This window comes from Spinacia oleracea, chromosome 6 (genome assembly GCF_020520425.1).
Source record: "Spinacia oleracea cultivar Varoflay chromosome 6, BTI_SOV_V1, whole genome shotgun sequence".
Taxonomy (NCBI): domain Eukaryota; kingdom Viridiplantae; phylum Streptophyta; class Magnoliopsida; order Caryophyllales; family Amaranthaceae; genus Spinacia; species Spinacia oleracea.
The window spans coordinates 138,678,814-138,694,102 of record NC_079492.1 but is presented as its reverse complement, the minus strand read 5'-3'; the positions used below and the strand labels follow the sequence as shown (position 1 = coordinate 138,694,102).

The 15,289-nt window shown below is 32.6% G+C and overlaps 1 protein-coding gene across 1 annotated transcript; it reads right to left on the bottom strand.

Moving 5' to 3' along the window:
- Nucleotides 1-445: 445 nt before the first annotated feature.
- Nucleotides 446-4,346, bottom strand: LOC110784944 (homeobox protein BEL1 homolog). Its single transcript, XM_021989380.2, has 4 exons — nt 3,110-4,346; nt 2,265-2,659; nt 1,614-1,674; nt 446-1,382 (listed from the first exon to the last, which is right to left on the bottom strand). Exons 1-4 carry the CDS (start codon nt 3,944-3,946, stop codon nt 657-659), a joined length of 2,019 nt encoding a protein of 672 aa, XP_021845072.2. The 5' UTR covers nt 3,947-4,346; the 3' UTR covers nt 446-656.
- Nucleotides 4,347-15,289: the final 10,943 nt, after the last annotated feature.

Genomic DNA, 15,289 nt, shown 5'->3' with positions numbered 1-15,289 from the left:
AAAAGACAATGAATACACCATAACAGTTTTAAAGCAAATTTCATAGCAGATTCTTTCCAAAATCGGGTGCAAATTTTACCAATTCACCTTAACCACACCACTTAAAATGGCGGACTCAGAATTTATATAATTCTCAGGAACCCAAAAAACACATAAAATACAATTACAACAAAAGAAACCAACTATGGATCGAGTACAATGTAATAATTAAGTACGTAGTATGTCTAGCTTGATGTTTGATGCCCCTAAACCACCTAAGAATTTCAAATACAAAGTATAGCCCCCCACCAAAACAAAACAAAAAAAACAAGTTCAACACATTTTGACATGCGCCCACAATATATTTGATGGTCACTCCCAAATCCCAATTAGTCCCACGTCCCATTGTTTAGCTATATATATGCATGAATCAATTAATCATGGAGTACTATTATAGATAATAATATATAGAAGTACTTGTTTAAATTGATCACTTCAATTCTAGCTTAATTAGTACCTAACCTAACAACCTACTTTGTATAATTAAGTTCCTTACAAACTAAGTAATTAAATCCTCAAAATATGCATTAGTACGTCCATATATTGATCGATGGAATTACCATGGGATTTAATTTGGATGATCGATGACTCAATGTATCATAATTAATCATCGAAAATTAGCCGAAATCATGGAGTACTTGTGCACCCATTAAGTTCCTGTAAGGCAAATTATTCTGCCCTTGATGATCTCCATCCAAGAGTGAGTACTGATGAACTGGTTCACAATCATCAATTTGATGATGATGATGATGATGATGATCTCTAGGGTAGAACAGAGAAGAAGCCGTTGGCTGCGACGCGGGCGAAAATGCTAAGCTAACACCATTACCATTACCACCATGTTGTTGCAACCCTAATGTTAATGACACATTGTTGCCCCCACCATTCCCACCACCAAACCCTTGGTGAAGGGTACTATTGTCATTTTGATTAGTACTCCCATAAGCTGCTGCATGGTGCTGTTGATTGTACGATGAGGAAGATGGGAAATCCAAGTGATCCACTGAACCAAAACCCTCAACCCTATTACCAATGAATTGGCCACTCTGCTGTAAATATAAATTCCTACTCGAGGTGGAGGTGGCGGTGGCGGTGGCGGTGGCAGTAGTGGTGTTATTGACGATGGATGAGAGTGAATCCGGGTCAATCCGAATGAGCTGATCAGGATCCGGTTTTTGATCTTGAATAAGGCTAGTAAGATGATCAGTAGCTGGTGGTTGTTCGGTACCGTCTGAGGAGGACCCCATGTTGTTGTCTTGCTCCTCTTTGGTCTCCTCTACATACATTTGTTCCACCATTGGCTTCCATAGTCTCACTCTTGCATTAATAAACCAATTAGACACCTACACGAATACTTAATCAAATTATTAGCCTATACCAAACACTTAATCACCAATTAAAATGCATCTTTTGTTGACTAATAAGAACAATTATATATCAATGTAGCATCATGACTAAGCTAAAGTGTCTTATTATGACTTCTAAGAAGATTAATTGTACAAGCTAAGTTATATTTTATGGATAATGTAAGGGGAAAAATATATATATATAGTCCAAGAATCTTGGTTGCTTACCTGTCCTCTTGTAAGACCAGTTTGGCGGGCTAAGATATGCTTATCAACGTCGCTTGGGTACCTGAGAAGGGGAAGATTCATATATGGATAAAACGTGAGTTCAAGTTCCATGCCGCGAATTTGATTCCATGAGAATTTTGTGTCACTTTAGCTACTTAGATTGATACTTTTTTGTAGTGGAATTTTTGTATGGTTCTTTGAGTGGCATAGTAGAAAGGAAAACGGGACCTCAAACTTATATGATTGATGAAAACATGACAAAAACGATCAAATAAGTATAAGACCAAAGCAAACTCGGTTCATTGGAATCTTGCAAAAGAGAAAAAAGAAACACAATTTGAGGCATAAAAACTAACAAAAGCATGTGGTGGTTTCTTGTAAAAACTAGAATGATTGAGCTAATATTGGCATTTCTAGCTAGAGTGTTGGACACATCATGCTATACCATTTTCGAGTAAAGTTTGATACTCCAACCATGGATGAAACTTCTCATGTTTTTGTCAACCTACCCACGACACGAAAGTCGATAGTACATGTACTAGCCAAGATTCTAAAGGGCTAGAAGTACAAATAGACAGGCAGACAGACAGATGAACAGACAGAAAGGACTATGGTCGATAATAGAGTGAGATGGAGAAAGAGAAGACGTACGGATGGAGGAAATGTTCAAAGAGCCAAGCACGAAGGACCGAAACGGAGCGTTCAGGCAAGCCTCTTTGAGGCCTCCATGGATGAGTTTCCATTAAGGTCATTTGTTGATAAGCTCTTTGTTGCCTCAAATTTTGGTCTAAAAGCCTAAGTCTTGGAGTTTCACCCCTTGTTGTACCAAGAATTGTTGCATTATTTGCATTATCTTTTTCACCCATTGCTTTCTTGGTGTCCTTAATTTGAGTCAAAATTGTGTCTCTTAAACACCTGAAATGTCTTGACATTGCCCTTGAGGCTAAGGCAGAGTACACATTCGCCGCGCCCGGACCGGCTACTGCCTCAAATGAACACACAACTCCCTTCATTTGTTCACAGTAGTGCTTGTACCCTCTGTCCAACTATTAACAAAAAACAAATCAACCCCCATGAAAATAGGGGGATAAAAACATTCATAAGATTATTGCAAAGTAGTAATTAAAAATCACTTCCATCAGATCAGAAAATTAAGGAAAGAAAATTTTATGAAGTCCCTGAATTGTCACACCCACACCATATGATTTTGAGCATTTAATGGCAAGGGCTTTCTAGTCGCCTAATTAGTTCAAAGTTTTCCTTTTTTTTGTGTTTCTTTTTGATGACCCACAAAATAAACTCAACCAATTTTAGTTAGTTAGATCAAAAGATCATCTCTTTTCCTCTCTTTCTACAATTAATTAGCAATTTTTTTGCTGTTTGTGAAAGCAAAATTATGATAAATAAACAAAAAGGAAGTAGATTTTAAAGTATTTTTATAGGCATGAAATAATAACAAGTTTAATAAAAAAGAAGTAAAATATAATATAATATACCTTTTCCAACATGCCAAGCAACTTTGTCTTCCTCTTCTGTAATTCCAAGAGACTAACACCATACAACGATGAGTTCACATTCGAACTTGTACTCGCATTATTATTCTGGTTACTATTACGATCACCATCGTCGTCCCGTCCTTCTTCTTCGAATTCCCATTGCTCTTTGTTCTTCTTCTTCTTCTCAGATGACTGTTGCTTTTTCCTTTGTAAATCATCATCATCATCCTGTTGCTTTGTTCCAAGGTTGCAGAACTCATTCAGAAGCTCTTGAGTGGGACCCATGTACTTTGAGTTTCTCATCATCTCAAACTGTATACTCATACTACCACTACCACTACCACTACCACTACCACTAGATGGTTGATGTTGTTGTTGTTGTTGAAGATGATGAAAAGAATGAGACTTCTCCGGGGAAGAAAGATCGAATCTTTGAGGATGATTAAGATGGAGATTATGTCTTAACTCAAAGGATTGAAGGCTAATAGTGGAGGGATTCGAAGAGGAGAGAGAAAGTGATAAGCCTTGACTTGGCCTCTCATTTCCTTCACAAGGGAAAACACATGGCCTTAAACTTGAAGAATCATCCATAAATCCCATTTCTTGTTGATGTTGCTGTTCTTGTTGTACTGCAACCATTAAATTATGAGGTTTTGGTTGAAACCCTATCATTTCTATACCACTTGCTAAGTTGTATATTTCTGGGTTCGAATCAAAGTTTTGAAGATGGCTAACTCCTAAATGATGATGATGATTATGATGAACATCTGAATAACCAAAGCTTGTTGATGATGATGATTTCTCTTCCAATAATTGTTGATGATGATTGGCAGCCATTTTTGTTTAATAAAGAATCTAACTTTTTTTTTGTTGGGAGATCACTCTGTTAGTGACAATCACCCTTCAACAAAACTTAAGAATAGTGAAACAAAATCCCAATTTTTTTTTTTTAAAAAAAAAGGTATTTGCGAAAGTTTTGATCTTTAATGAGTATGCCGTGTTTGGAAGAGAGAAGAAAGAGTTGAAATGCTAACGGTTGCCATAAGTAGAGTAAAGATTTTGGTGGAGCAACTTCAAGTTTCTTTGATTATGGAGAGAGAAATTAAAAAGAGGAAGAAGAAGAGGGTGTGTTTGGTTGTGTGTATATATTATGAAAAAAAGGAGTAATTTTTTTCCTCTCTTTAAAAAAGAAAGGCTTAAGATGGTAAGGTATGAAAGACTCAACCTAGGAAATTAAGGTTATAGAGAGAAAAAAGAGGAAAATATCATAATAAAGTGTTAGAGACAAACAAACCCTTACCATACCATACCCTCCACCCCACCCCACCCCAATCCTCCGGGTTGAATATTGTCTTTGGAGGCCAATGTGGGTCAATCTTCTTTTTTTCTGACAAAAAACATCCTATAATTAAATTGGTCCTATGTATTTGTTGTGTAATAACTAAAATCACCTCAATTAATTTTATTGTTCTTCTAGAATTTAATAACAGGGTAACATATTTATTTTGTTTTATCTATGTAGTAAATTACAAATTAATTTGATTTTACACTTTTGGTAGATTGTACTTTGTTAAGAAATGGGTATTATTAAACGAAAATCTTTAATAAGAAGACAAGTTTGTATATAGGTACTTTTCACCAACTTTATTTATAATATATGTTGTTTTATTTGATCCACCAAGAGTAGCACATTCAATTCATTTTGTACCTATATCTTGTAAACATAGAGGTTGCAACAAACTATAATCTCCTTAATCAACAACTTTTGATCTTATTAAACACACAAGAGAAGTCATCATTATTCATTACTTTGTAATTGGTTACGTCATTTCAGTATAAGATACCAAGTAGTACTGCGATAAGAAATTTACATTATGATATTCATGACATGAGTTCGATTCCTACATATAAGTTGTGGTTACTAAGGGTGGAAGATTCCCCTTCCTTCCATCGCCCCCTTATTCAATTCTAAGACGACTACTTTTCTTAGGTTCAACCACTTATACGAATTATAATCCGATACATGGGTCATAAGTTAATAACCCATGTAAAAATCTAGAAAGTTTTCCTTTACCAATTCATACCTGTATAACCTAACTTGCTTTTGAAACCAATATTCCTAAACAGTCCATAGTGAAATCATGTACACATAAAATACTCCTCATAATAAAATTCATGAAGGGCACTTTTTTTTTTTTTTATAATAATATGAGGTGTGATATTAGGAGGAAGTACAAGCGCATATCAGATATGTATGGGCAAATATATATCAGAATAAAAGACAAAATAGGAAAAAAGACAAAAAATAATAATTAAATGGTACTTTTTTTTTTACAGAATGATACTTTTCTTTTTACAGAATGATACTTTTTTTTTACATGAATGGTATTTCCTTTCTGATATGCGAAAAAAACAATCTCGTGACATTAGCTATCAATCGTCTATTACTCCCTCCGTATTTATTTAAGAGATACACTTGCCTTTTCCGGCCGTATTTATTTAAGAGATACACTTGCCATTTTTAGTAACTTATCAACCCCACCATCTAATTAAATAACACATCTAAATTACCCCATGACCCACCATCCTATTAAACAAATAATTTCATAAACCCACCTCACCTCCTAACCCCCAAAATAACATGGTCCCACTTGTTTACTTATTAAAATATCTACTCAACCCCACTTGCTTTATTATTTTACTTCATTCAATTCTTTTTCTTAATACACGTACCCGCCCAAGTGTATCTCTTAAATAAATACAGAGGGAGTATAAGAATAAAATAATACGGAGTACTCCGTAATAAAGTACACGAAGTAGAAAAGATCAATCAAACATCCAATCAAATTGTATTTCCGTATGATTCAAAAGGGTTAAAGGGGTGATATGATTTGGGTGCACAAATCCCCATAACTCAAGTTATCACTATCCTATCCAAGACAGGCTTTTTCAGGTTATTTCTGGCTCAACCAATCCTAACCCTCTGTTTAACTGTAAAACTGTAAAATAAATAAGGATTCCTGTGAATTTTGTTCAGAAATGCATTATGCCAAACACAGAAGATTTAAACAAAAAATTTAAAAAACAAATAAAAAATAATTAAAATTCAGATTTATTAGGAGGAATATATAGATACCCTAGTTTGTGGAGAAAATGGGGTTCCCATAATTAGAGGTTGTAGAAGAGATGAGATGAAAGTGGTCCAAATTTTCCAACTAATTCTAATTAAAAACCTCCCTATTTATATTTATATTAAAGCATTCCCACCCATCCCCCTCCCTCTCTAGCTTCCCATTTGGGACCGCACCTCCTTTTTTACAAAAATCAATAATAAGATTTATTGTATAATTGAGAGATTATTTCCCTATATTAGTTATCAACTTTTGTAGCATGTGTCAACTAATTTTACTAGTATTTTCTTATAAATATATGTTTGTAATTCTTGACTTGATTAGATTAACATCTAAATAAGTTTATACTAACAAGTACATGAAGTATATGGGGACGTTTTTTCGGGTCAATCTACCTTACAATATCCCCCCGCCCCAACCAGGTTAACATATCTTATATATTTCGTATGTCTCTTGCATGTGAAGTTTTAATTTTTTTTTTCTTTTCTTTTTGGTGTTACCATCCGGTTCACCTTTAGGGTTAATCCGGATTATGGATGAGTTAAGGGTGGATAGGTTCCAGTCCCCTCCCAATTGTTGTTGCGAGGATCGAACACGCAATCCTTCCTACCAAATTCAGCCTCAATCACCACTGAACCAACAGACAATTGGTATGTGAAGTTTTAATTTAATTATAAACCAAACCAATTTGAAGTCCATGTCATGAAATAATGTATATGTACAACAACTAGTTTGACGATGGCTGCATGTAGTCAATTCGATATTTAAGATCAAATCTCATCTACACCACGATTGTGTTTGACTCTATTAATTACATACTTCTATTTAAAAAGATAAGAAAAACAAAGTAATGCGATAGGTATCTTTAATTAATTAAAATTTATTTATAAATGTACCGAAGACAGGTCTTTATAAGTTTCCTAAAATAGTTTGACTTATGTACCTTGTAATTTTTACATGAAGTTAAATACGTTGAAGCAAACAAAATAAGGGTTAGAATCTCCTTAAAAGGGCAAAGGGACTTTTACATTTATTGATCCTTGTATATTAATTATATCCATAAATCTGTTTGTAGATTATAGCTGACGGGGCACCAAAAAATTTGGAAGACTACTTTAGAGCTTACTTGACGAGACTACGTACTCTTTGCTCTAAAATTGCATCAATTCTCAAGGTTAGGAAGTACAACAAAATCAAGATTAAGTAAAACAAATAAAAACTACTTTTGGCTACATTTTAGCTAGCACAAATTCTTATTTACAATGGTTGTACAATAAATATTGTACACCAAAGTAAAAGTTAACTCAAAATGTCTAAAAGTTAAACTTATATATGTAAAAGTTATCCATTTTTTAATGATAAATTTTTTCATTTTAATAAAAATTGTTTCTTCAAAATCACTAATAATGTATAAAATTAATCATTTAACTCTTTAAAATGTTTATCTATCAACATTTTTTTACTAATATAAAAGTTAATCAAAACTAGGTTAAAGTTACAAAAAAATAGGTAAAAGTTATCTTGGTGTACAATAAATTTATTGTACGCCTAGTGCGCGCAAGACCTTTTGTTTAGCTAGAATTTTAACTATCTTACGCGTGGCCCGGATGATGTCTCGGTATGAATATATAATTTGTTATAGTTACTTGAATATCATATTTTCCTATTATTTCAGTTCTAAATTTAATATTACATGGTGAAAATTAGCAAATACTATACGGGGTAGAAAAACTCATTTAAGAAGCACAAAAAAATTAAACATCCAAGTCAATTACTCCGTATGTGTATATTAGTTGATTACCAGATTTGATATACTACGATCGTAGCTATGGTGAAAGGAAGTTTTTATTTGATTCGATTGTTATGTATTTGTTAGATTTAAATCTTTATGTAGATGTCGTATGACTTTTTATCAATGAATTAATTTGTTTATAAAAAAAAAGATTAGGTAAAGCATATGTATGGATTTTCTAAAATTATTATTTAACTACTCCCTCAATTCTTAAATATTAGTGCCTTTTTGATTTTTTCACTTGTTTCAACTCATTATTTAAACGTAAATATCTTCAAATTAAATACGTACATTATCGAGATACTAAAATTTGATATTGTTAATCTACACATTGAGACGAATAAAATAAGATCACACATGAATATATTCTGAAATACATATGGGAAAGAAATTAGAAGATTATCTTCAATTGTAAATAGTGGCAAGATTCTAAAAGGGACTACTATTCGAGAACGGAAGAAATAGTTTTTTTAATAAAATATTTCGCTGACATATTCCCTTCAGAATTAATAGATCTTGAGCATATTTATATAATCAATAATCATCTAATATATAATACTACGTACGTACTTATGCTATTTGACCAAAATATTCGATATGCTTAAAATGCTAACTTTACCAAAATGTTGAGTACATATAAAGAGTTATAAAAGGACAGAAAATGAACAAATACTAGTGGCCGGAAATGTTTTTTTTTTTAGAAAAAAGATTGTTGACAGGGGAAAAAAAATAATTACCCCAAGAAATGGCATGTGTGATGCCTGATGTCTATTTTAATAAGGAGTAGTAAGTTATACGGAGTAGATTTTTTGGTGCGGATGAGCCATATCATGAGGGAAATGTAAATTAATTACAAATGTCGGCGAGGCCGGGGAATTGAACCTGAAACCTATTGTACACACGCACTCAGTCTTAACCACTAGGCCAAGACATCATTAATGTAGTAAGTTATAGATGAAAGCACGGTTAAAAGGTTGGTAAGGCGGTAGACCTTGTTCCTTTTATTCTCGAGTTCAAATTAAACTCTATGGGAAGTATTTTTGGACAATAAAAATGTTTACAATTAAACGGATAGCATGACATATATGTTTCTAATACAGTCAACAGAAAGGTGATCGAGATAACTAAATAAAAAGGATAAGTTATGAGCAAAGGCAATTTAGCCAATACTGAAGAGTACGTCGAGTAAGTGGGAATTTTGGGTGGAAGTCTTTGTATCTGTTGACTGTTGTATGTTCTCTCATTTACAAAAGAAGCTTTAATATTGCATTGTCTGCTAAAAGGAAGTGGTCCTTTACTCCAGTTTTTCTCCGCCGCTTGCCATTCTGGGTTATGGATTACTTTGTTTTTACCCCTATTTTTTTTTTACTGTTTTTACTACAGCTAGCTAACCCATTAATATTTGCTGATCTCATTTTTACCCCCCTATTCTGTATTCACCATTTCAGTTATTTACTTATTTCAATTTGTGATCACGTAACATTTTGTGAATCATTGAAATTTTATTGTAGTTTTTAACTTTTACGTGGGATATTATTCCTATTATTAATTTGATGTTCATGTAAATGTGATGAAAAAATTGAATAGCAAATGATAAAAGATTTAAATAACAAATACATGTAGAGAAGATGATGTTGCTTGAAACTATATATGTGATAAAAAGAAATAAAGGTTAACGTGTGATTCCTCCTAAAAATTTTCCTACTTTTTTTAACACAAAGGAAGAAACTTTATATTACAAGGCTAACAGCCTCAAAAGATAGTATTCACACCAAAAAGTTGTGTAACAACGAACGGCAACAACCCAATCTACCTTCTAAAATACGTCGTACGTACTAGCTAGATACCAGTAACACATACCGACTCATCTATGGTTTTTGTTTTTATTTTATAAAAAGAAATAAAAATAAAGTAAAAGTTATAATTGTCTATAATTTGATGTGAATATATATATATATATATATATATATATATATATATATATATATATATATATATATATATATATGCATGGAGTAACATTTAGGGCTTAGCATGTCAATTACTACGTAGTACTCCGTATATGGGAAGATTGACAAATAATTCAAAGTGAAAGATAAGGGATGGGTCGTCTCTACCAAAATAAGTGATCTAATTCTAGTACATCTATCATCTATCTATCATATCGAATTATCGACCGATCATGTGTATGGGTTTATCGATCACTTTAATTATCTTCACCCCCATCCATGCATTACAAGCTTTGGGCAATGCATCAGGCAACATATTGATCAAGAAGATCCGCCCATCAACCAAAAACTCCTATTATTGATTGTGACTTGTGAGGTGATGGAAAGGGGAAATAAAGTCCAAACCACTTAGAATGTTTGGAACACTTTCCAGGTGTTGAACCAGAAATTATACTTAGGGGGTCAATTTAACATACTCTATATGTCCTTTAATACTCGTGTCGTTTTGACTTTTTGCACTCACTTTGACCCTATTTTATTTCTAGTATATGAAAACAAATGTTAGTATATAATATATTGTTGGATTCATCTTAATATATATTTTTAAGATATTAATATTATATGTTTTGTAATATGTAGTTAAATATATTGGTGGTCAAATTTGTACATTAATTGGCAAGCGTGTCCAGTCAAAATGGTACGAGTATTAAAAGACGAGGGAGTATGGTTTTTATAACAATGCAAAAGAAAAATATAATTGGAAAAAAAATAAAAATAAAAATAAAAAGTTAAAGTAAGGGAACCAAGTTTTGACCTTGTACTTACAACAACTTCTAAATTTCAAGGTAAAATTATCACTTTACCTATATTAAACATGTGCTTTGTAATGCATTTTTATTTTTAAACATATTATGGGGGAGGCTATGAACCCCCATCAGCTCTCATAATTCTACCCTTGACACTATTATCATTCAAATATATTCATACTCCATATGATTCACTAAAAATATGTTAGCTACATTTATATGTATAAAACCGGAGATGATTATTTTACCGATCTTGAGGAAATTTTGATTACAGTACGTAACAAACCGATTCAACTATTGAAGTCATATTTTAAATAAAACAAGTGCTATACATGCATATATGTATATATGTTAATACTCACTAACGCACATAGTCTACATTTGTACGTAAAGTAGAGGCATCTAATCAAATTGATCCTTACTCCGTAATTAATTAAGAGCGATCAAATGTTATCAATCAATAAAGGATGTTATAAATATGAACTTAGACTGAATTTGAGGTCAATTTTGATGATCCTCCCAAAAAATTCGGGATGTTGTAGAAATCTGAATCGGAAAAGTAACAGTAGTAAACAGAAACTGGAAGTTGTGTAAAAATAGATACTGTAAGTGGGTTTTTATAAGGTGGTCCAAATTTAGGGTCTATAGTAATAGTATGGACCATCCTTTAATAGGAGCCGTACAACTGGACATGCCAGTCATTTTTATCATCCTCATTATTTTCATGATCGTCTGATTATCGTTCGTCATCATCATCATCATCATCATCATCATCATCAGTCTTCTCTTGGGGATAGTCCGTACTTCACTACTACTAGTCTACTAGTCTACTACTGCCTCTTAATCTCTTATACGTACTCGATCTGAATTTATTTCATTTTAAGATAATTTACTATTTTTAGAATCTTAACTCACCACACCCAAAACAAATTCAGGCCACTATTTTAGATTAACTACGTAATGGGTTTTTCTTCTTTTTTAAACTCATTCATTATTGATTGTTTCATTAATAAAAAAAATTATTAAGGCCGGAGTCCGAATATAACAATAAATCATTATTGATTCTTTTTCATACTCCATATTCACCCGGACTCATTTTACTTGCCTCATCTGATCTTTTTTTGTAAGATTTTTTTAGGTCAAATGAAGCAAGTAAAACGAGGCTGAGAGACTATTTTCTAAACACGACGTTAAACTAGGGTTGCTTTAGTCATTAACACATTATTATAGGGCCAATAATTAAGACGACCCGTATATTATTAGAATTCCACAATACTAACAAGCTAACTAGATAAATTAAATGGTTTGATAACATAGAAGGAAAATGAAGGGAGAAATTTCATATATGTGGGGATGATTATATTAGATTGATGTGAAAGAGGTACGAAAATTATGGAGTTGGGTCCATATTAAATAAAGATGAGCATGAAATTCTAGTTTTGTAGGGTTACTTTGCCTTAATTATCATGCGATACGTGATTATATTAATTTGTCTCCATCCTTTAATTTCATACAATCCGTACTACTTATATAGTTCAACCGACTCTACATTAACCAAAATCAAACATCCCCCTCATTCCTCTAGCCAATAGCATATCGTTAAAATGTCGAAATTAATAAAACTAGCTAAAACAAAAGTTCCTTAATTTTATACCTTTTTTCTATTTTGTGCTACCTACATAATTATCTTACTTGAAAATAGAAATCCTTGTTAAACAGAATTATCTACGAGTATATATCACAGAAATTTCCTGATCGATCGAGTATATATCTTAGAAATTATAATGTCTTATGCGGCATGTTAATGTTTTTGTAATAACGTATGGAGTAGTACAACAATTCTCATACAGTCATACTATGTACCTCCATTTCGAAATGATATTTATAGTTAGCATTTGCACAAATATTAAGACAAAATAAAAAGAGTGTAAAAAAGTGGATAGAATAAAATAAAAAAAACGTATAATGTAAGAGAAATGTGTAAAAAAAAAAGTGGGTGTAAGAAGAAAAAAAATGAATGAAGTAAGAGAAATTGAGTGAAAGTTGTAAATGTTGTGAGGTAAGAAAAGTACGATAATAATTTTTCATGTCTAAAAATAGTAGTATAAACCACAATGTAAAGATCACCATGGAACGTATTAAAATAAAAAATGTAAAGATCAATTTGAAACGGAGGTAGTAGAATTGAAAACTTGTAGACGGATATTATCAACATAACCCTCGTATTGATTTTTTTTTTTTTTTAGTTATAACATAAGTAAATACGAACATAATATGGCCAAAGTTCCTAGAGATCGAAAATTTAATCCGGTCCGTATATAACTAATTAATACTATACCCTTAAAAGTCAAAGGACTAATTACGCTCTACATTTCTTATTCTTTACACTCGTGTCATTTTCTCTAACAAGGAATGAATTAATTTGGTGAAACAAGATGATAAAAATATATTCTCTATTGGTCTTTTTCATCCTCGTATGTTTTCATGAACAATCAATCAGAGATGATGCCACATCTAATTAAAGCCCTAGTTTATCTTCCTCATTTGTCCTTATCAAACCGTTTAGTGTAATTGAATAGAGTTTTCTCTAAGGGATGTCCCCAAAGAAACTTCAATTACAAAAAATAAAAAAATGAAACCCTATAACTTAATGTTACATTGATACGATACAGAGTAGCAAATTGCATACGCGTGATCTTAATCAAGTAGCTCCAACATCACTAAAAGATAAACTTAGCTACACATATTGGTTTATTAATTATGTTAACCCGGGCCTCTGTTTGTTTCAATCACATACTCATAGTATATACCAATTAACTGTTGGTTCAGTGGTGATTGAGGCTGAATTTGGTAGGGAGGACCCGTGTTCGATCCCTCGCAACAACAATTGGGAGGGGAATGGAACCTATCCACTAAGAACTCGCCCCGGATCCGGATTCGCCCTAAGGGTGAACCGGGTGGTACACCAAAAAAAAAAGTATATAAGAACCATACGATAAAATAGGTGTGGCTCTTGCTACACTAAAAGGAAAACATTAAAGATGAAAAAACAAATAAACAGACTGATGAGTGTGGTTTAGAGATGGATATCCTAAGCTATTAAGACAGGTAAATAGGTAACTTGAAATTGTTGCTCGTACCCATCTTTAATTATATGTACAACTATCTTGGATTGTACAATTATCCCAAAAATAAAGGGAAAAAAAGGGAAAAAAGGACCACGTAAACCTATCTACATGCAAGTAGGGATGGCAATGGCAGGCCCGGTGGAAGCCCTGTGCATTCTGGTCAATAGCACAGGGCCACCGAAAATTAAAGGGCCCATTTTTTTTGAGCCCAATTTAAGTATTAAAAAAAAAAAAAAATTATAGACGTTGTTGCTTCAATCACGTACGGTTCAATTCATCTCCCCTATCAACGCAGTAAACGCAATCAATGTTCAAAGCCTCGTAATCTTCTCCAATTACCAATTACTTTCTTGTTTCCAAAATATGTGGATTTCAATAATCTTCCATCCTTCCATATTCTATTCAAACTTTCCATTAAACAATCTCTTCTTCTCAATCCAAAATATGTGGATTTTACGACGGGATTTTTGACCCGTCGTAATTAGATTGTCGTTAAAGATACAAATTCTTGTAGTGTGAGTGTGGTTTAGAGATGGATATCCTAAGCTATTAAGACAGGTAAATAGGTAACTTGAAATTGTTGCTCGTACCCATCTTTAATTATATGTACAACTATCTTGGATTGTACAATTATCCCAAAAATAAAGGGAAAAAAAGGGAAAAAAGGACCACGTAAACCTATCTACATGCAAGTAGGGATGGCAATGGCAGGCCCGGTGGAAGCCCTGTGCATTCTGGTCAATAGCACAGGGCCACCGAAAATTAAAGGGCCCATTTTTTTTGAGCCCAATTTAAGTATTAAAAAAAAAAAGAAAAAACTATAGACGTTGTTGCTTCAATCACGTACGGTTCAATTCATCTCCCCTATCAACGCAGTAAACGCAATCAATGTTTAAAGCCTCGTAATCTTCTCCAATTACCAATTACTTTCTTGTTTCCAAAATATGTGGATTTCAATAATCTTCCATCCTTCCATATTCTATTCAAACTTTCCATTAAACAATCTCTTCTTCTCAATCAATTAACATTATTTTCTGTTCAATGTATCAATGGTTGAATTTAATCTGTTTCTACCCAATTAATCCCCTAGTCTTATCTATTTATTCCCTTCTCTACTAATTTATCAAGGAATGCGTTTTCAAATTTCATTTCAAGAAGAAAAAAATCAGATTATAGATCTCCTCAATTCAATATTTGCTGGGAATTGGGAAGGGGTGGGATTTGGGGATTTTTTGAAGATCGAAGAATAAATCAACAAACTTGATGAAATTATAGATGAAATTATGAAGGTAATATACTATAGATGAAATTATAAAGTTTGTTCTTATTTTTTCGTTTTTTATTTAGAATTTATTGATGTAATTTTGTGTTCTT